General features: G+C 48.6%; 1 protein-coding gene across 3 annotated transcripts in view; it reads right to left on the reverse strand.

The window, feature by feature from the left end:
• Nucleotides 1–224: 224 nt before the first annotated feature.
• The window catches only part of INTS4 (integrator complex subunit 4), a 39,510-nt gene continuing 20,081 nt past the window's right edge, over nt 225–19,653 (reverse strand). For all 3 annotated transcript variants that reach the window (XM_028725922.2, XM_028725918.2, XM_028725919.2), the window contains 11 exons: nt 18,459–18,574; nt 16,689–16,822; nt 14,553–14,710; nt 12,690–12,783; nt 8,908–8,988; nt 8,104–8,234; nt 7,115–7,174; nt 6,539–6,698; nt 4,989–5,132; nt 2,533–2,653; nt 225–949 (listed from right to left, as the gene is read on the reverse strand). In XM_028725922.2, the coding sequence (XP_028581755.1) occupies nt 756–949; nt 2,533–2,653; nt 4,989–5,132; nt 6,539–6,698; nt 7,115–7,174; nt 8,104–8,234; nt 8,908–8,988; nt 12,690–12,783; nt 14,553–14,710; nt 16,689–16,822; nt 18,459–18,574 (1,393 nt within the window). In that variant the 3' untranslated portion in view covers nt 225–755. The remainder of the gene's footprint in view (nt 950–2,532; nt 2,654–4,988; nt 5,133–6,538; nt 6,699–7,114; nt 7,175–8,103; nt 8,235–8,907; nt 8,989–12,689; nt 12,784–14,552; nt 14,711–16,688; nt 16,823–18,458; nt 18,575–19,653) is intronic.

The raw sequence follows: 19,653 nt of genomic DNA on the forward strand, positions 1-19,653 counted from the left end.
TGTTTTATTATTACTTAAATGCATTTATAAAATAACCAAAATGGCACGGCTAACCAAAGGGATTTGGCTTGCAGCAGGCACCAGCTACATTGCGAGGCACAGTGGCACATGTTAAAAAATCGGTGAGCCTTGAATAAATTAATGGTAGTCCCAATGGCAGGAGAGGCTATGAACCACACTTTTAAGATAAGGGAGTTGTTCTCAAGGACGACTGCTGTAGACAGTTATCAGCTCATAGGAAAAGAAATGCCCCGTCCCAATTTAATATATATATATACAGCAGGCACAGAGAAATAATCAGCTCTGGGACTTTTCTCAATGGAGGATGCCAGGAGCCCTTGGCTGTTGCTGAACCACTGCCCACAACATCCTGCCAGCCATGTGTTTCCTCCTCAATCGGAGGCCAGCCTGTGGCCTCTTTGAGTTTTGGAAAGTGTGGAAGAGGCATGGCTGAGGACGCTTCTCACAAACCCCTTAGCAGCACTGGGGCACTCAGAAAGCCTTCTGTGTATTCGCAGCAGCTCTGACAATCAGTCAGATGGGAAGCAAGTTTGGTGGTCGATTCAATCCGGGGGCGTCTCTGCCAGCCAGGAAACATTTCAAGACAAAACCACACGATTTTAAGGGTGATTTCCTCCCCTTGCACCGCAGTCGCACCTTGATCTTCTGTGTGCATGTGCCAACCGAGCTTAGAAGGGTCTCAGATCTCCCGCAGGAATCGTATCAATAAAAAAAGGGTCCTTAAAAGGCAGCCATCACCGCCTGGCTGGCTTGGGCATGATGTAAACTTTGACCGGCTTGCTGAAAGGGATGGTTCCCTCGATGCCATTCTCAGCCTGGGGGGGCAGATCCAGACTGTCTCCCCAGGTGGTGCGCGAGAGCCTCGCGGATGTTTTGTTTCGATCCGAACCATACGCCAGCAGCAGCCGCACTTCGATCTGACAGGGCTCTGGGGGTGTAAAAAGGGAGAGAGTTATAAGAAGCTAAGTAGAGTCCTGCCAGGTTAGACTACCTAGTCCGGCATCCTGCTTTCACAGTAACTAAAAAGTAAGGGGAAATGTGTGTGCATCTTATGGGGCGCATGCAGGCGGGAGGCTCTGCTCACCACTCCCTTTAAAGAGCCGTTTGTGCGGCTCTTGGGGGCTTTTCACCGAGGAGGGAGAAGGGCAGCCCGTCAGTCCCTTCCTCGGGGAAAAGCCTGCAAGCGCCGCACACATGCTCCACGCGGCTCGTGAAAGGGAGCGCTGAGCAGAGCCTGAGATGCATACAGGCTCTGCTCAGCGCTCCCTTTAAAGAATATTTTTTTTCTTGCATTCCCCCTCTAAAAACTAGGTGCATCTTATGGAGCGAAAAATATGGTAGGTGCTTGAGGAAAACCTGCAAGCAGGGCCTGAGAGCAGCAGCGCTCTCCCCCTCCTGTGGTTTCTGGCAGCTGATCTCCAGTGCAGGCAGACTTAAGGTCAAAAACAAAAGTTAGGCACCCCTGTCTTAAACTACAAATTGAGTGCAACAAGCAGTATGGCAGGGGTGGGTGAACCTGTGGAACCTGAAGGAACGTCTCCACCCCCATCGTTCAGCTCAGACACTGAGGTCCAGCTCCGAGGGCCTTCTGCCGGTTCCCTCACTGCGAGAAGTGAAGTTACAGGGAACCAGGCAGAGGGCCTTCTCGGTGGTGGCGCCTGCCCTGTGGAACGCCCACCCTTCAGATGTCAAGGAAATAAACAACTACCTGACTTTTAGAAGGCATCTGAAGGCAGCCCTGTTCAGGGAAGTTTTCCCTATTTGATCTTTTAGCATGTTTTTAATATTCTGTTGGGAGCCACCCAGAGTGGCTGGGGAAACCCAGCCAGATGGGCAGGGTATAAATTGTTGTTGTGATTATTGTTGTGTTGTCCACCTCCCATCATCCCTGTTTAGGCCATGCTCTCTGAGGCTGCTGGGAACTGGGAGTGCAATAATATCTGAAAGACTGTAGCTTCTCCATACATGAAGTACAGCCATACCTCATGTTACGTTTGCTTCAGGTTGTACGTTTTCAGGTTACGTCCCACGGCGACCCAGAAGTACCGGAAAGGGTTACTTCCGGGTTTCGCCGCTTGCACATGCGCAGAAGCGGCGAATCACGACCTGCAGACGCACATTGCATTCTGCTCATGTTGCAAATGGGCCTCCGGAACGCATCCCGTTCGCAACCAGAGGTACTACTGTACTGCCTCACAAACTTTAAATTATCCTAGTCTGGTTTGTTTTTTAACAATTGTCTATTGTCCTATATAAAATATAGCTCGAACCACATTGAAATCTTTCTCTAGCACTGAATGCAGGGCATTTTCTAGGAGACGGGCGGTTTATTCAACCAATCACATATCATGTGCCTTTTCTGGCGACTTGCTGCATTGGTTTCCGCCCGACGCCAGCAGTAGAAAGAAGCCACAGAACCCTTAAGGTTCTGGAAGTGCTCAAGCGAAACCTGCACCGTAAAGACTTCCCCGTGCAGAACCAAAGATCCACTGGATCCAGCATCCTCCTTACCTGTCCAGGCAGTGTGAGAGAGGTAAACCTGAGTAATTAACCGGTGCCTTCCAGGAGCGGGGTTTCGAAAGTCTGCCGGTTTAGGATGGATGAGCTGTGCCTGCCCGTCAGGGTATACAACCTAGAAGGGAAGAGAGGGATTTGTCAGGGCTAAGACACAGGCAGTCATGAATACAGAAGCCCTATGCAAAGGTCACTCGCATTATGTAGGGCATAATCGTGTGCACACTGAAAGGGGGACGACGGCACAGTTTCAGCCCAGCCTTCCCAAGATCAGGGACTCTTCCTTCAACAATGCCTCATGAGCTTCTTCGTGGCTGCCTGGAGTTTTTGCATTGGGTTTTCTTTGCAGAGAACAATGTGCAAAAGAGAGTTGCTGAAGGGAGAAGACCCCTCCCCCCAAACACACACCCGACACACACATCAAAAGGTAAAGGGACCCCTGACCATTAGGTCCAGTTGTGGCTGACTTTGGTGTTGCGGCGCTCATCTCGCTTTACTGGCCAAGGGAGCCGGCATACAGCTTCCGGGTCATGTGGCCAGCATGACTAAGCCGCTTCTGGCGAACCAGAGCAGCGCACAGAAAGGCCGTTTACCTTCCTGCCGGAGTGGTACCTATTTATCTACTTGCACTTTGACATGCTTTCGAACTGCTAGGTTGGCAGGAGCAGGGACCGAGCAACGGGAGCTCACCCTGTCGCGGGGATTCGAACCGCTGACCTTCTGATCAGCAAGTCCTAGGCTCTGTGGTTTAACCCACAGTGCCACACATCTAGTGATGGGCAAATCTGTCCATTTCAGTTTCTCTCGTTTCCTTGTTTTTCCCGTCTTAAGTACACTCCTCCACATTTCTACATCCGTTTGCCATTATTGTTTTTAAAGTCCTCGTGAAAATTAACCAGCATTTCAGTGTGCATTTCTGCTAATGAACACATTTCTGTGTGCAGTTTTGCCCAAGATACACATTTTTGCAAAGCTGTATACCTGAAGGAGCGTCTCCACCTCCATCGTTCTGCCCGGACACTGAGGTCCAGTGCCGAGGGCCTTCTGGCGGTTCCCTCACTGCGAGAAGCCAAGTTACAGGGAACCAGGCAGAGGGCCTTCTCAGTAGTGGCACCTGCCGTGTGGAACGCCCTCCCAGCAGATGTCAAAGAGAAAAACAACTACCAGACTTTTAGAAGACATCTGAAGGCAGCCTTGTTTAGGGAAGCTTTTAATGTTTAATAGTTTATTGTATTTTAATATTCTGTTGGAAGCCGCCCAGAGTGGCTGGGGAAACCCAGCCAGATGGACGGAGTATAAATAATAATAATAATAATAATAATAATAATAATAATAATAATAATATATTATTATTATTATTATTATTATTATTATTATTATTATTATTATTATTGCTTTCTCCATTATACTGAATTTGCGTATGTTATTTTTCACTAGCATTTGAATTTTTAAGGCACGCTTTATCCCAGTACACGTTACTTGGCTGCAGAACTGCACTGCAAAATCTGGAGAAGTACAAATGTTTCGGTCCCTTTACTGTTTCAGAAAAAGCGAATTAAACAGGTTTGCCTTGAATTGCAGACAGAAGCCGTTTTTTCTCCTATTCCCACCCACCTACAAGCGTGGCACTGCTTCAGTCTCTACTTCATCATACTCCACGCACAGGCATAGGACTAAGGCAGCCTTCCCCAATCTGCTGCCTTCCAGATGTTTCAGACTACAGTTCCCATCATCCCTGACCAGAAGCCATGATGGCTGGGGCTGATGGGAGTTGGAGTCCCAAACAGCTGGAGGGCGCCAGGTTGATAAAAGCTGGTTCCGACCATTGGGGCGATCCTTAATGCTTTTTTTATATATATAATAATTTTTATTAAGTCTTCCATTTAACAATCCAATCATATCACATTAATTATTCCAAATTATACCAATACATGCTATGTAGTCCAAATGTTTTGCCAAATTTTCAATTTTGTTGGGGGTTCCCATGTTTCGAGCTCAGTGAGGGTCCAATCATCTCATATTTCTGCTGCTTTGATATTCACAAATCCCATCTTCCAGTCTTCTTGTTGTTATCATTTTTCTTCTTAATAACCTCTGAGTTGTTTCCGCAGGTGAGTTAAACCAAACATTGTTATTTTTCTGTGTGAACTTTGTAAGGCTCTCCTTAAATCACAACACACTGATCCAACAGTCCTCTTCGAACGGCAGGCACCAGTTTAGTCTGTTCCGATGTAATAAAGTCTAAGCGCCTGTTCATTAATTTTCCCAGACCAGTTGCACCATAAATCAGTCTTTCCAGGGGAGGGTTTGCTAACTCAAACACACAATCCAAACATGTTAACAAAGCAATGGCTCACCTCCCCCTCTGACTATCAATCTCACAACTTAGTCTGTCTCATAATGGCGGATCCCGGTTAACAAGGGGCGATCCTTAATGCTTTTATTCCCCTTACCTGAACTTTAACAGTGCCTTGAGGATCCTGCACGTGTTCCAGAGTTGCATCAACGTCGAGCGCAACCACTAATCCCGACGTGAAGCGCAAGGGGTTGTCCGATTCTCCTGCCGGCTCAATGATGGTGGCAGTCGCTCGGTGGATCTGCAGAAGGAAGATGCCAAATCACATATACACACTGCCACACATACTTCTCAAAATTCCTGTTTGTTACCCCCTCCCCTTTTTTTATTTGGGCTTGGAAAAATGTACTCAGTTGTTTGTCAATTTACAGAGGCAGCAACGAAGGAGCTGCAGTGTGCATGTGGTTGGCCAAAGCAAAACAGCTGCAGGAGCCCAGGAGCCTAAACGATTTCCACTTCTTCAACGGACTCTAGAAATGTAGTACAATGTAGTTCAAATGATCATTATCTCCGCTTAGTATACTGAGATATGAGCAAGCCTTCCTCCATAAACGATAGTCTCTGCAACTTCAAAGCACATCTTAATATCCTGCTTTGTTTTGTAGCTGGGAACCATGGTTTCCTGGGTTGGATGAAGTAAGAAACCATGGCTAGAACCTTTCTAGTTTGATTGCTCAGTTGGGAAGGGAGAAGGAAAGAGGTGTTCTGCAAAGGCAACCCCCCCTTCATATTTTGGCTTACAGTGGTACCTTGGTTCTTAAACGCCTTGGTACTCAAACAACTTGGAACCCAAACACTGCAAACCCAGATGTAAGTATTCTGGTTTGTGAACCTTTTTTGGAAGCCGAACATATTCTGTTTTGAGTGCCACACTTCCGTTTTGAGTGTTATGCTGAAGTCTGTCTGTTTTTGCTATTGATTTTGCTGTTTTGTTTTTGTGACTGCGTGGAACCCAGTTCAGCTACTGATTGACTGATTGTGTGACCGCAGCACATTGTTTATTGCTTTCATTTTATGGATCAATGGTCTCGTTAGAGAGTAAAATTCATGTTAAATTGCTGTTTTACAGGTTGTTTTTAAAAGCCTGGAACGGATTAATCCATTTTGCATTACTTTCTATGTGAAATCGCGCCTTGGTTTTGGAACGCTTTGATTTTGGAACAGACTTCCGAAACGGATTAAGTTTGAGAACCAAGGTACCACTGTATTAGGAATACATATGATCATCCATAGTTAAAACAATGCTCAAGGCAGTTTACACTATGAAAAGATTTATAGAATTACAAGCATAACAAAGCAGTCATAAAAATAAATAAGACACATCAGAAAGTACATAACCGATGGTCATTCCATCGCATCCATTATGAAGAAATTTATAAAGTACGCTTATATGGCGATTCATATAAGAAACATGCAAATGCCATTAAACAGCTGCTATAAAATTACTTCAAGTAGTCGATTAGGGAAGCTTTTAATGTTTAACAGGTTATTGTATTTTAGTGTTTTGTTGGAAGCCGCCCAGAGTGGCTGGGGAAACCCAGGCAGATGGGCGGGGTATAAACTATTATTATTATTATTATTATTGTTATTGTTATTGTTATTGTTATTGTTAAGAGTCGGCTGCCCAGCTGCCAACCAGATACTCACATTCTCAGGGAGAGGAAGGCAAAGGAAGCAACTCTGCCGCAACGTTGCCTGCAGGATCTTGACGACTTCGGAAGGCTTTGACGTCACTAGTCTGGGCATCAGGTCCAGGAGTTTGTCCACAAAACTGTCTTGCATATGAGGGAGCTCAGAAATGAAACATCTGTGGAAAAAAGAGAGCGTGGGGGAAAGTTTGGGCGTGCAGGGAAAGCAGATTCGGATCCACCCTCTGCTCAGAGAGGACCCCCCCCCCAAGGAATCCCCAGACTCGTATCTGGGGCAACCTTAGTCTCACCCACAAGAAAATCCCATACGGTTTGCCTGGGCCTTTCAAAGTAAAAGCTCAGAAAGAGCCCATGGTGAAAAAGGCTGGCCTTTGATTGCTTGCTGCGCAACTACAGGAAAAAAAGCAACCATGCTAGTTTGGATGAAGGCTCCGCAGCTGCCAATAAGGAGCTGAAAGGGGGCTTTTGATCTATTTTTTATAGAGGAGCACTGAGTCCTTTTGAGTTCCCACCTGCAGTCTGACATGATAGAGCCTAGGTACAAAGCCCGAGTCCCCAAAACAAGAAAACATACCTCTGAAAAGAGTCCACCTCCTGCAAAAACTTCTCACACATTCCAAAGAGAGGTTCCACTCTGGAAATGAACAACAGTTTTATTATTTATATGCCGCCTATCTGACAGAGTGCCCCAGCCACTCTGGGCAGCTTCCAACAAAATATTAAAAACACACAAAAAAGATAAATAGGTTGGCAGAAGCTGGAACGGAGCAACGGGAGCTCACCCTGTCGCAGGGATTCGAACCGCCGACCTTCCGATTGGCAAGCCCAAGAGGCTCAGTGGTTTAGACCACAGTGCCACCCGCATCCCTATGCCATTCAAATAGCATAGCAGAGATCCTAGAATCATGCCATCATAGAATTGTAGGATTGGAAGGGCTCCAAGGGTCATCTTGCCCCTTGCAATGAAGGGCATCTCAACTAAAGCATCTACACTTCTACTGTTAGAACAGCTCTTACTATCAGAGAGTTCTTCGTGAATTTGAGTCATGCTAGGGACGCGGGTGGCGCTGTGGGTTAAACCACAGAGCCTAGGACTTGCCGATCAGAAGGTCGGCGGTTTGAATCCCTGCGACGGGGTGAGCTCCCGTTGCTCGGTCCCTGCTCCTGCCAACCTAGCAGTTCGAAAGCACACCAGTGCAAGTAGATAAATAGGTACTGCTCCGGCGGGAAGGTAAATGGCATTTCCGTGCGCTGCTCTGGTTCACCAGAAGCGGCTTAGTCATGCTGGCCACATGACCCGGAAGCTGTACACCGGCTCCCTCGGCCAGTAAAGCGAGATGAGTGCTGCAACCCCAGAGGCGGCCATGACTGGACCTAATGGTCAGGGGTCCCTTTACCTTTTCATCAGGATCTAATCCCAACATCACTGCTATTCTACCCCACTAGCTGCTCAGTATTCAACATTTTCTGAGCCTTCCACGACCAACCACATCATTTGCCTCCAGCTATTTAAATCTTGCAGCTCAAGTCCAGAACATCCCGAAGCTCAGAGATTTCCCTTACCCTCTCGTCGTCCGCACCGTGACTATCAGCTGCAAGGCTTTCGCCTGCAGCCTCATGTGGTGGATGATGACCACTTGCTTGTGTTCAACGCCGCTGTACATGAACTCCATCTTGTACGTTTCTTCCATAATCTAGACAAGGAAGCAGCACTTTCCTCAATTCTGGACAGATTTACCACCATGGTTCTGGCACAGACAGATGGGAATCTGCAGAACTACAGTGGTACCTCGCAAGACGAATGCCTCGCAAGACAAAAAACTCGCAAGACGAAAGGGTTTTTTGTTTTTTGAGCTGCTTCGCAAGACGATTTTCCCTATGGGCTTGCTTCGCAAGACGGAAACGTCTTGCAAGTTTGTTTCCTTTTTCTTAACACCGTTAATACAGTTGCGACTTGACTTCGAGGAGCAACTCATAGCACGCGGTGTGGTAGCCTTTTTTGAAGTTTTTGAAGACTTTGGTGATTTTTGAAGCTTTTCCAAAACTTTCCCGACACCGTGCTTCGCAAGACGAAAAAAATCGCAAGACGACAAAACTCGCGGAACGAATTAATTTCGTCTTGCGAGGCACCACTGTAGTTCAAGACAGACTGAGGCAAAAATAGAAGCATTTCTGTGCTACTATAAGCATTAGATTTTTATTTTTTTTAAAATAAGTTCTCAACAGGGCCGCTCGCTTTCCTGGAATCTGCAAGCCAATGGCACATAATTAAGTAAAAAAAACCACACACACACGCAAGGAGCCTACAAATGCTCAGCGATTTCTGCCTCTGCGAAATGTGTGTTTGTTCTTTCCACCCTGCCTTACCTGTTTTGCAGCGGTTGCTGCCAGGGCGTTCTGCTTCACGTACAGCGGGGCTGCGACATTCCACAGTTTCTCCTGGAGAGCCTGAAAGAGACGTCCAGGAATTAACTGCGATATGGCCTGTGCAACCCGGGAGTTGAAACCTAAGCTGGGCTCTTTGGGCTGGAGGGCAAACGGAGGAAAGGATGCAATTTCGCCTTCCTTCTCAGGACGTTGTGAGGGCATCCCCCTGCTGGATCTAGTCAAAAGGCCTTTCAAGGGAGAGCAAGTTGCTTCTCACAGGTGCCTGAAGGAAGCTCCCAAGCAAGAAAGGAACGCCGGCAGCCCTCTCTCGTGGTTGGCTTGTCCAGCAAGTGGCATTGAGTGGTACACTGCTCCTGAACATGGTGAGGAGATTTCACCCCTCCCATATCCAAGAATCTGCTGATGTTCTCTGCTGATTCTCCAGAGAGGAGGGGGCGATTTCTGCTCTCTACTTATTTCGCTCCAGCCTCACATCAAAGAGAGAGAGAGAGAGACTGAGTGTTAGAGAGAGATCGTGTGTATAGATAAGGTTGCTGCTAAGAGCAGCTGCAGACACTCAGTGCAGTTCAGCATTTTTCGTTTAGACCTCATTTAGCTCTGTACATAGTTGTGTATTATAGCTGTAGATAGAATAAGGAAGATATTCTACAGAGCTGCTCTCCGAGTCGTTTATGCTCTGCTATACTCTGCTATACTCTGCTGTGCGACGACTGTCTTCTTGTTGGAGTGAATCCGGTGCTCACAACTCTAAGCTGTGAGTCCACAGCACTTTGACCTGTTCCTGTGCAGAAGGTGGTCTCTGGAAGTGCTACCCAGCTTGCCTAGCCCAGTCGGGGCTGAGGAGGATGAGTCCAGTTGGTCTCAAGGGCGATGCTGACACATGGAGGCCCTCCCAATGTATCAGACCCTTCCCTAGCCCTGCTTCGCATCCTCCCGAGCTGTTTCAAAGATGGACTGCATCTTTGAGCTATGACAATGCTTCTTGCTTCCCTGGAGGAAGGATAGACAAGGGAGGGGGTGAGAGTGCGCATAGAAAATCTTCTACTGCTGAAAAGGCAAAATGGATATTCATTGCTCCAGCCACTTTTGCCTCTGCCCCTACCCAACACTGGCACATGCCCCCCCCCCAAAGAGGTTGTCACTAAGGGGATAATAATAATAATAATAATAATAATAATAATAATAATAATAATTTATTATTTATACCCCGCCCATCTGGCTGGGTTTCCCCAGCCACTCTGGGCGGCTCCCAATCAGTGTTAAAAACAGTACAGCGTTACATATTAAAAACTTCCCTGAACAGGGCTGCCTTCAGATGTCTTCTGAATGTCAGGTAATTATTTATCTCTTTGACATCTGATGGGAGGGCGTTCCACAGGGCAAGCGCCACTACCGAGGAGGCCCTCTGTCTGGTTCCCTGTAGCCTCACTTCTCGCAATGAGGGAACCGCCAGAAGGCGCTCGGCGCTGGATCTCAGTGTCCGGGCTGAACGATGGGGGTGGAGACGCTCCTTCAGGTATACAGGACCGAGGCCGTTTAGGGCTTTAAATGTTAACACCAACACTTTGAATTGTGCTCAGAAACGTACTGGGAGCCAATGCAGATCTCTCAGAACCGGTGTTATGTGGTCCCGGCGGCCACTCCCAGTCATCAGTCTAGCTGCCGCATTCTGGATTAGTTGTAGTTTCCGGGTCACCTTCAAAGGTAGCCCCACGTAGAGCACGTTGCAGTAGTCCAAGCGGGAGATAACTAGAGCATGCACCACTCTGGCGAGACACTCTGCGGGCAGGGAGGGTCTTAGCCTTGGGGTGAAAAAAGTGTTCTTGCTCCTGTAGAGCATAGTAACTTCTGTCTGCTGCTGGCTATAAATCTTGGCCGCTGTTTCATTAAATTTTATTTTAACGCTGACCACTTTGTGTTAAATGCTTCCTTCTGAGATCTTTTGCAACCTACCCTGTGATCCTCTGAATGGTCTAAAGGTTTAACGAAGAAGTAAACACAGAAAATGATATTCAGCTAAGCCCGAAACTCAGGATACAGCTGGGTAAGCTTCTAGCTTCCCATGGGGCTTGTCTCGTGCTTACCGAACAGCAGAGAATTCACCTACACTAAACAGCTGCAAACAACTCACTGGCTATAGCAGCTTCTGCTGAACGCAGACCCTCCAAGTGTCCCTATTTTCCAGGGACAGTCCTGAATTTACAAAAGCTGTCCTGGTTTCCGATTTGATCCTGGAAACTCCCACCTTTCCTTAGCACATCTCTATTTTCACTGTAGAAATGTTAGAAGGTATGGAGTTCTGCGACCCGACCCGTCTCCGAGCCAAAGAGATAAGTAACATCTGAAGGCAGTCCTGAATAGGGAAGTTTTTAAATGTTCAAATGCTTAATGTCTTATAATGTTTATTTATGTATGTTGGAAGCTGCCCTGAGTGGCTGGGACAACCCAGTCAGATGGGCAGGGAATAAATGAATAAAACAAAAATAAAATAAATCATTATTATGCAGTAAGGTAAAGGTAAAGGGACCCCTGACCATTAGGTCCAGTCGTGGCCGACTCTGGGGTTGCGGCACTCATCTCACATTATTGGCCGAGGGAGCCGGCGTACAGCTTCTGGGTCATGTGGCCAGCATGACTAAGCCGCTTCTGGCGAACCAGAGCAGTGCACGGAAACACCGTTTACCTTCCCGCCGGAGCGGTACCTATTTATCTACTTGCAGTTTGACGTGCTTTCGAACTGCTAGGTTGGCAGGAGAGGGACCAAGCAGCGGCAGCTCACCCCGTTGCGGGGATTTGAACCGCCGACCTTCTAATCGGCAAGTCCTAGGCTCTGTGGTTTAACCCACAGCACCACCAAGGTCCTCTGTTATGCAGTAAGGTAAAGGTACAGGTACCCCTGCCCGTACGGGCCAGTCTTGACAGACTCTAGAGTTGTGCGCTCATCTCACTCTAGAGGCCAGGAGCCAGCGCTGTCCGCAGACACTTCCGGGTCACGTGGCCAGCGTGACAAAGCTGCTCCGGCGAACCGGCACCAGAGCAGCACACGGAAACGCCGTTTACCTTCCCGCTATAAAGCGGTACCTATTTATCTACTTGCACTTTAGAGTGCTTTCGAACTCCTAGGTGGGCAGGAGCTGGGACCGAGCAACGGGAGCTCACCCCGTCGTGGGGATTCGAACCGCCAACCTTCTAATCGGCAAGTCCTAGGCTCTGTGGTTTAACCCACAGCACCACCCGCATCCCCTATTATGCAGTAGGATGTTCCTATTTTCATCATAGAATGTTGGAGGGTATGTTGACCGTCTCACATCAAGAAGTCTCCATCCACTTACCAACCATTCCTGCATCTTAACGGATTGTGTACCCAGTTTACAGGATTGGGGGATGGGAAGTGCTGAAGGAAGCTAGAATTTTTTCCCCTGCAAAGCCAGCAAACTGCCATAGCTGCAAAGGCTGCCGAGTCAGCTCCTAGCTAATGTGCTGAATCCCAGTTCTGTTTACCTAATACATCTTCTGTGATTTCCCAGACTTCCTCTGCAGGTACAAATTGGCAATTTCACACTGAGCAAAGCAGGGGGTCTCTGCGCTTTGGGCAGGAAATAACACATGAACACACACACACACACAGGGTTTGACTGGCTTTGAACTGCCTGCGTGTTGTTCGCTGTCTGCTAGATTTTTAAGCGCCATGGGCATCACCCCACAACATACTGGAAAAGTTCAGGAAAGGGGACCAGGTGTTGCTCCAGAGGAAGCCCTACCTTAATGAGAAGCAGCTGGCATCGAAGGTAAGTGGCCGAGAAGTCAGCCACCCCAGCCAAGTCGGACTGGAGCTCTCCAAACCTCTGAAGGTCCCTAGAGCAAAGAGGAAGAGGGTTAAAAACATGCTTGGTTTAATGGGGTGGCGGCGAGGAGCCCGCTTTGTTTACTGAGAGGCGGTTAACACAATGTGCTTTTGTGAAGAGTTTGGATTTGGATTTGATATCCCGCTTTATCACTACCCGAAGGAGTCTCAAAGCGGCCAACAATCTCCTTTCCCTTCCTCCCCCACAACAAACACTCTGTGAGGTGAGTGGGGCTGAGAGACTTCAAAGAAGTGTGACTGGCCCAAGGTCACCCAGCAGCTGCATGTGGAGGAGCAGGGAAGCGAACCCGGTTCACCAGATTACGAGTCCACCGCTCTTAACCACTACACCACACTGGCTCTGAGTTAACGACCTCTGACATCTCTTTTGCTTATAGGCTCCCAGGAATAAATGGAGGAGAAGAAAAAGCGAGTCAACAAGGGCTGCAAGGATATCACGGGGTGTGGGCAACATTGAAGAATTGTAGAGTTGGGACCCCAAGGGTCATCTAGCCCAACCCCCTTCAATGCAGGAATCTCCACAACAGATGGCCACCCAACCTCAGCTTAAAAACCTCCAAGGAAGAAGAGTCCACCGCCTCTCGTGGGAGTCTGTTCCACCGTCAAAAACAGTTTTGCTTACTTCTGAAACATAACTGTGGGCAACTGGATAATACTGTTTAATTTTTAAAAGGATTTAAAACAAGCACCTGCAACTGCCTCTTGAGCTCACTGTGGGTTTTATTGCAGCATGGTTTTACCGTCACAAGCTTGTATTCTTTCTATCGGCGTGCCGTCCCCGGAGAATTTATTTGACGAGGCATCCCATAAACACAACAACCAAATAAATAAGTCTGAAGCAGTCAGGTCTGCATCTGCATTGGAATTGTTTTTAAGAGGCTTCGATGCTTTTACTGCTTGCTGTTTGCTGCCCTGGGCTCCGTTGCGAGGAGGGGCAGGATATAAATTTAAATACAGTGGTACCTCAGGTTACATACGCTTCAGGTTACATATGCTTCAGGTTACAGACTCCGCTAACCCAGAAATAGTGCTTCAGGTTAAGAACTTTGCTTCAGGATGAGAACAGAAATCGTGCTCCGGCAGCGCGGCAGCAGCAGGAGGCCCCATTAGCTAAAGTGGTGCTTCAGGTTAAGAACAGTTTCAGGTTAAGAACGGACATTCGGAACGAATTAAGTACTTAACCAGAGGTACCACTGTACAGTTATACCTCATGTTACATCCACTTCATGTTTAGTTCTTTCAGGTTACGTCCCGTGGCGACCCGGAAGTACCGGAAAGGGTTACTTCCAGGTTTCGCCGCTCGCGCATGCACAGAAGTGCAAAATGACATCATGCGCAGAAGCGGCAAATTGCAACCCACGTGTGCGCAGACGCGCCGCTGCGGGCTGTGCTCTTTTCATGTTGCGAACAGGCCTCCGGAACAGATCCCGTTCGCAACCAGAGGTACCACTGTAGAATAAATAATAGATATCACAACCCATGTTGGGGAAACAGAGCCCTCGATGACCCAGCAGAATCGAGGGCTCCCTGCCGCCAAAGTTTCATTCCGCTCTCAGGCCCTGCGCCAGAGTTAACATTTATGCAATGCAAAGAGAAAGAGTTGTACCAGAGGACTAAGGAGATCTGCACAGGTTCACTGTTCAACATTTTAAGGAACCACTGAAACCCCGAAACTGAAAAGCACACACACAGCATCACTGAAGGCTCCTCAAATCGGCAAAGGGTCAACGCAACCTCCTGGTTTTTCAGGAACTATTACCGAATTGTGAATTCAAGCAGCTCCTGGGTGCCCTGTGGGTCTAGGTGCTGAAGGTTGAAAACTCTTTCGAGGCTCTGTTGCAGGAATTCCTGGGAAGGGTCTTCCTGGAGGGCCAGGCCGGTGGACACAGGTGAGGACGCCAGCTTTTTCCCAGGCAACTAAGCAAAGAGAGAAAGAGGAGCTAAGTTCAGCAGATCACGTTCCACTTTGGAATTTTCTATCTCCCCTCTGCACTTTTGCTATCCATCTTCAGTGATGGCATTTCAGTGACTGCTCCCCAGGGAGCAATCAGAGATGGAGACCACCTTCAAGACATGCCGTTGTTCTTCCGACAGGACTGCTGCAGAGCAAGAGCCAGAAGACCCATGAAAACGAGTGCCTGAAGTAGAATTTGCCCCTTCAAGCGGGCCCTGACATGTGGAAGCTCACCGACAGAAAGCGGATGGCACCCAGTCACTGGCCAATCTGGAAACAGTGGCTCATGATCTCCTGTCCTGTCCCCTTTATAAAGATCTGAGGAATGAGATCATTACCCCACTCTTACTTACCATCCCAGGCCACCCATCTGCGGCCACACTGTTCTTTCTTTTATCAGTTCAAAATGATCAGACAACAGCAAAGGTTGCTAGGTTTATCGAGGGTGCAGTGAGATTAAGCGCCACTATCTGAATGATAATCTTGGTCCTTTGATTGCCCTTTTTACCCATTGTTGTCTTTTTATTTGTATATATTGCTTGTTTTATGTTGCCATGGCCGTTGGCTAATGCAAATAATAATAATAATAATAATTTTTATTTATACCCCGCCCTCCCCAGCCAAGGCCGGGCTCAGGGCGGCTAACAAGCAATAATAAAAATAAGTTGAATGAATACAACTTGAAAACAAAATTAAAATACAACATTAAAATAAAGTTTATCTATCTATCTACCCAATCACCGCAGAAGAATGATGCAGCCCAGTGCGCTTCCCAAACTCACCAGGAAAGCAAAAGCCCTCTCTCATCAGTGCTCTAGGTATTCAGCTACGTTTTATTCAGACACACTGAAATAAACGGACCTAATGCAGTCATGGTCATTCACTTCAACAGGCCTCCTCTGAGTAAAACACAGCTGAATGCCGCTCTATGACTGCAGCCTTCAGTGGTACAGTTCACTCCCCATCTCAGGACTCTACCATCTCACAGTTGTACAGCTGCATCTTACAATTCACCCACGGTGGCGTCGGAGGGGAGCCAGCAGCAAACTATACCCAGCCAGTCGGAGGTAACCCTTTATTAGCAAAAACATGACCTGCCTGGGAGTGTCAGGCCGAACGAGGACAGCAACTCATCTCCGATAGGTCTTGCCCCCAGGAAGCAGGTCCCTGCCACCCCACAAAAGTCCCTGCCTCTCCAGGGTGGCCAATGCTCTATGAACCCAGAGCAAGGCCTAACTGCGAGCTCAAAGCATGGCTGCTGGTGGGAGTTGTAGTTCAAAACATTTGAAGGGCATCAGGCAATGGAAGGTGTTCTACTAGGACCCTCGTACCTACGGGACCGCCTCTCCCGGTATGCCCCACGGAGAGCCTCAAGGTCCATAAATAGCAACACCCTAGTGGTCCCGGGCCCTAAGGAAGTCAGATTAGCTTCAACCAGAGCCAGGGCCTTTTCAACGCTGGCTCTGGCTTGGTGGAACGCTCTGCCTCATGAGACCAGGGCCCTGCAGGATCTGATTTCTTTCCGCAGGGCCTGTAAGACAGAGTTGTTCTGCCTGGCCTTTGGGTTGGAGCCAATTTGATTCCCTCCCCCTCTTTCTTTTTTCTTTTCCTTTCTCCTCCTGTGATGAGGCTACATTTTAATATTTTAATGTTGTATTTTAATTTTGTTTTTAAGTTGTATTCATTCAACTTATTTTTATTATTGCTTGTTAGCCGCCCTGAGCTCGGCTTTGGCTGGGGAGGGCGGGGTATAAATAAAAATAAAAATAAAAATTATTATTATTATTATTATTATTATTACTACTACTACTATTACTACACAGCGTAGACCCAGAGTGGCAGCCTGCTTTGTCTTCCTACGAGCGTTAATTCTCCGAAAGTGGAACAGAAACAAAAAACAGAACAAAACAGGAGACGCATTAACACCGCTGACCAGCTTACCCGCAAGGGAGGGACGAGGTGAGAGAGACTGTCCCGAAGGTAAGCGTAGTGCCTAAAGGTGTGATCCGAAAACAGCGCCGGCATGGTTGGGCACGATTTGGCAGCGTTGAAAATGAGAACCAGGACCGCAATGTCTGTTTGCGCCGCAAGTTAAGGGAAAAGCAGGATTCCAAAGCAACTGGACGCACAGGGGGAAACTCTGTGGAGAGAAGCTGCAAAGAGAACGCTCACAGGTAACGAAGCAAGGGTTGCGGAGCATGGGGCGGTGATCAGCAGGGGCCCATAATAATAATAATAATATTATAATAATTTATTATTTATACCCCGCCCATCTGGCTGAGTTTCCCCAGCCCCTCTGGGCGGCTCCCAATCAGTGTTAAAAACAGTACAGCGTTACATATTAAAAACTTCCCTGAGCCACCAATCCAGTGTTAGGATATTGATGTTCCATTTCACCTAAGAGGAACAGATATGTGGGTTGTTGTATGTCACATGTCTGTTTACATTCCAGCACAGCTCACTAGGAACTTCTGTTTGTGCATAGTTTTTGCTTAGTGCTTCCTGATCTTAGACATGAAGGAGAGCAGACATGTTTTCTTTGTCTTGATCTATGCTGAATAAGGGACGCGGGTGGCGCTGTGGGTTAAACCAGAGCCTAGGACTTTGCCGATCAGAAGGTTGGCAGTTCGAAGAATCCCCACAACAGGGTGAGCTCCCATTGCTCAGTCCCTGCTCCTGCCCACCTAGCAGTTCGAAAGCACGTCAAAGTGCAAGTAGATAAATAGGTACTGCTCCGGCGGGAAGGTAAACGGCGTTTCCGTGCGCTGCTCTGGTTCGCCAGAAGCGGCTTAGTCATGCGGGCCACATGACCTGGAAGCTGTACGCCGGCTCCCTCGGCCAATAAAGCGAAATGAGCGCTGCAACCCCAGAGTCGGCCATGACTGGACCTAATGGTCAGGAGTCCCCTTACCTTTACCTTTTTAACTGTTGAAAGGGCAAGCTCTCCAATTCAGATATAATGAAATATTATTCATACTTAATCTAAGCACAACCACAAGGTTCCTGATTAGGCGTTTGGCTTTGCAATGTTAAATGTTAAGCCCACTCTATCCCGTTTCTCCTTTGTTTTTTTTTAAATCAAGTCACGAGCCAAGATCTTACAGGCTGACCACTAACTGTGAACCAAACATTGTAGATATTACTTCTATGTTTGTGATATAGAAAGGATGTGAGAATACTTGGCCCATTTGTATCATTTATTATTCCTATTATCCTTGTTTATAAAACCCAATCAAAAGTTATTCAAATTCTGACGTCATGGCTAACCATGGTTTGCCATTGTGAGAATGAGCAGTATCAATTCTTGGACTTTCACGCTCCTTCCTTTCTCTGTGAAGACAGCAGACAACAAGTTTTTGCTTCTGGTTTGCAGCAAACCATACCGTGCTCCAAAATCAAAATCCCAAACTAGAATTTAAGATATCAGACCAAAACATAGCAGAAACCATAGTTTACAAGCCTATTTATATATTTATGATGAATTGATTTTAGAATGCTGTATTATTTTACTGTTGTTAGCCGCTCTGAGTCCAGCTTCAGCTGGGGAGGGTGGGATATAAATAAATTATTATTATTTCAACCCATGGTTTCCAGTTCTGGTTTGTCAGTCAAGTGACAACCATGGTTCTTTAACAACGGCTCGGTGTGGTCTGGTCAGCCAAGCATTATTCAGAGGGAAGGAGAGGGGGTTGCAAAAAAAAAAGAGGATACAAGCTGGGTCATCCATGTCAGGCTCCGGGGTGTCGAAGAAAGGATGGGTCCCTAGAAGTTCAGGAACAAGTGGAAGCACCAAAGTAGGATGTCTGCCTCCCAGGAACTTCAAGCACCTATAACACAGAGATTCAAACCGGTGAACATCTAAAAGATACAGAGGTTCCCTTTCACAATAACCCCAACACAAAGATGGTTGAGAATTTTTAGGAAACTTACTACAGTGGTACCCCGCAAGACGAACGCCTCGCGAGACGAAAAACTCGCAAAACGAAAGGTTTTTTCGTTTTCGAGTTGCCTCGCAAGACGAATTTCCCTATGGGCTTGCTTCGCAAAACGAAGCTTGCCCCGGGGACAGCGGGTCTTCTCTTTTGAAGCAAGGGGCGGCGGGGAGATCGCTTCTCCCCACCGCCCCTTGCTTCAAAAGAGGTCTGCCCCCGGACCTCTTTTGAAGCAAGGGGCTGCGGGGAGATCGCTTCTCCCGGTGCTCCGAAGCGGGGTGGGGGGGCGGGAACACCTGCCCCAGCCGCCGGGCTTCGTAGCGCTGCTGCGAAGCCGGGCGGGGGGGCGGGAACACCTGCCCCAGCCACCCCGCTTCGGAACGCTGCTCCGAAGCGGGGTGGGGGGGCGGGAACACCTGCCCCAGCCGCCGGGCTTCGTAGCACTGCTGCGAAGCCGGGCGGGGGGGCGGGAACACCTGCCCCAGCCACCCCGCTTCGGAACGCTGCTCCGAAGCGGGGTGGGGGGGCGGGAACACCTGCCCCAGCCACCCCGCTTCGGAACGCTGCTCCGAAGCGGGGTGGGGGGGCGGGAACACTTGCCCCAGCCGCCGGGCTTCGTAGCGCTGCTGCGAAGCCGGGCGGGGGGCGGGAACACCTGCCCCAGCCACCCCGCTTCGGAACGCTGCTCCAAAGCGGGGTGGGGGGGGGCGGGAATACCTGCCCCAGCCGCCGGGCTTCGTAGCGCTGCTGCGAAGCCGGGCGGGGGGCGGGAACACCTGCCCCAGCCACCCCGCTTCGGAACGCTGCTCCGAAGCGGGGTGGGGGGGCGGGAACACCTGCCCCAGCCGCCGGGCTTCGTAGCGCTGCTGCGAAGCCGGGCGGGGGGCGGGAACACCTGCCCCAGCCACCCCGCTTCGGAACGCTGCTCCGAAGCGGGGTGGGGGGGCGGGAACACCTGCCCCACCCGCCGGACT

The sequence above is a fragment of the Podarcis muralis genome, chromosome 4 (assembly GCF_964188315.1).
Source record: "Podarcis muralis chromosome 4, rPodMur119.hap1.1, whole genome shotgun sequence".
Lineage (NCBI taxonomy): Eukaryota > Metazoa > Chordata > Lepidosauria > Squamata > Lacertidae > Podarcis > Podarcis muralis.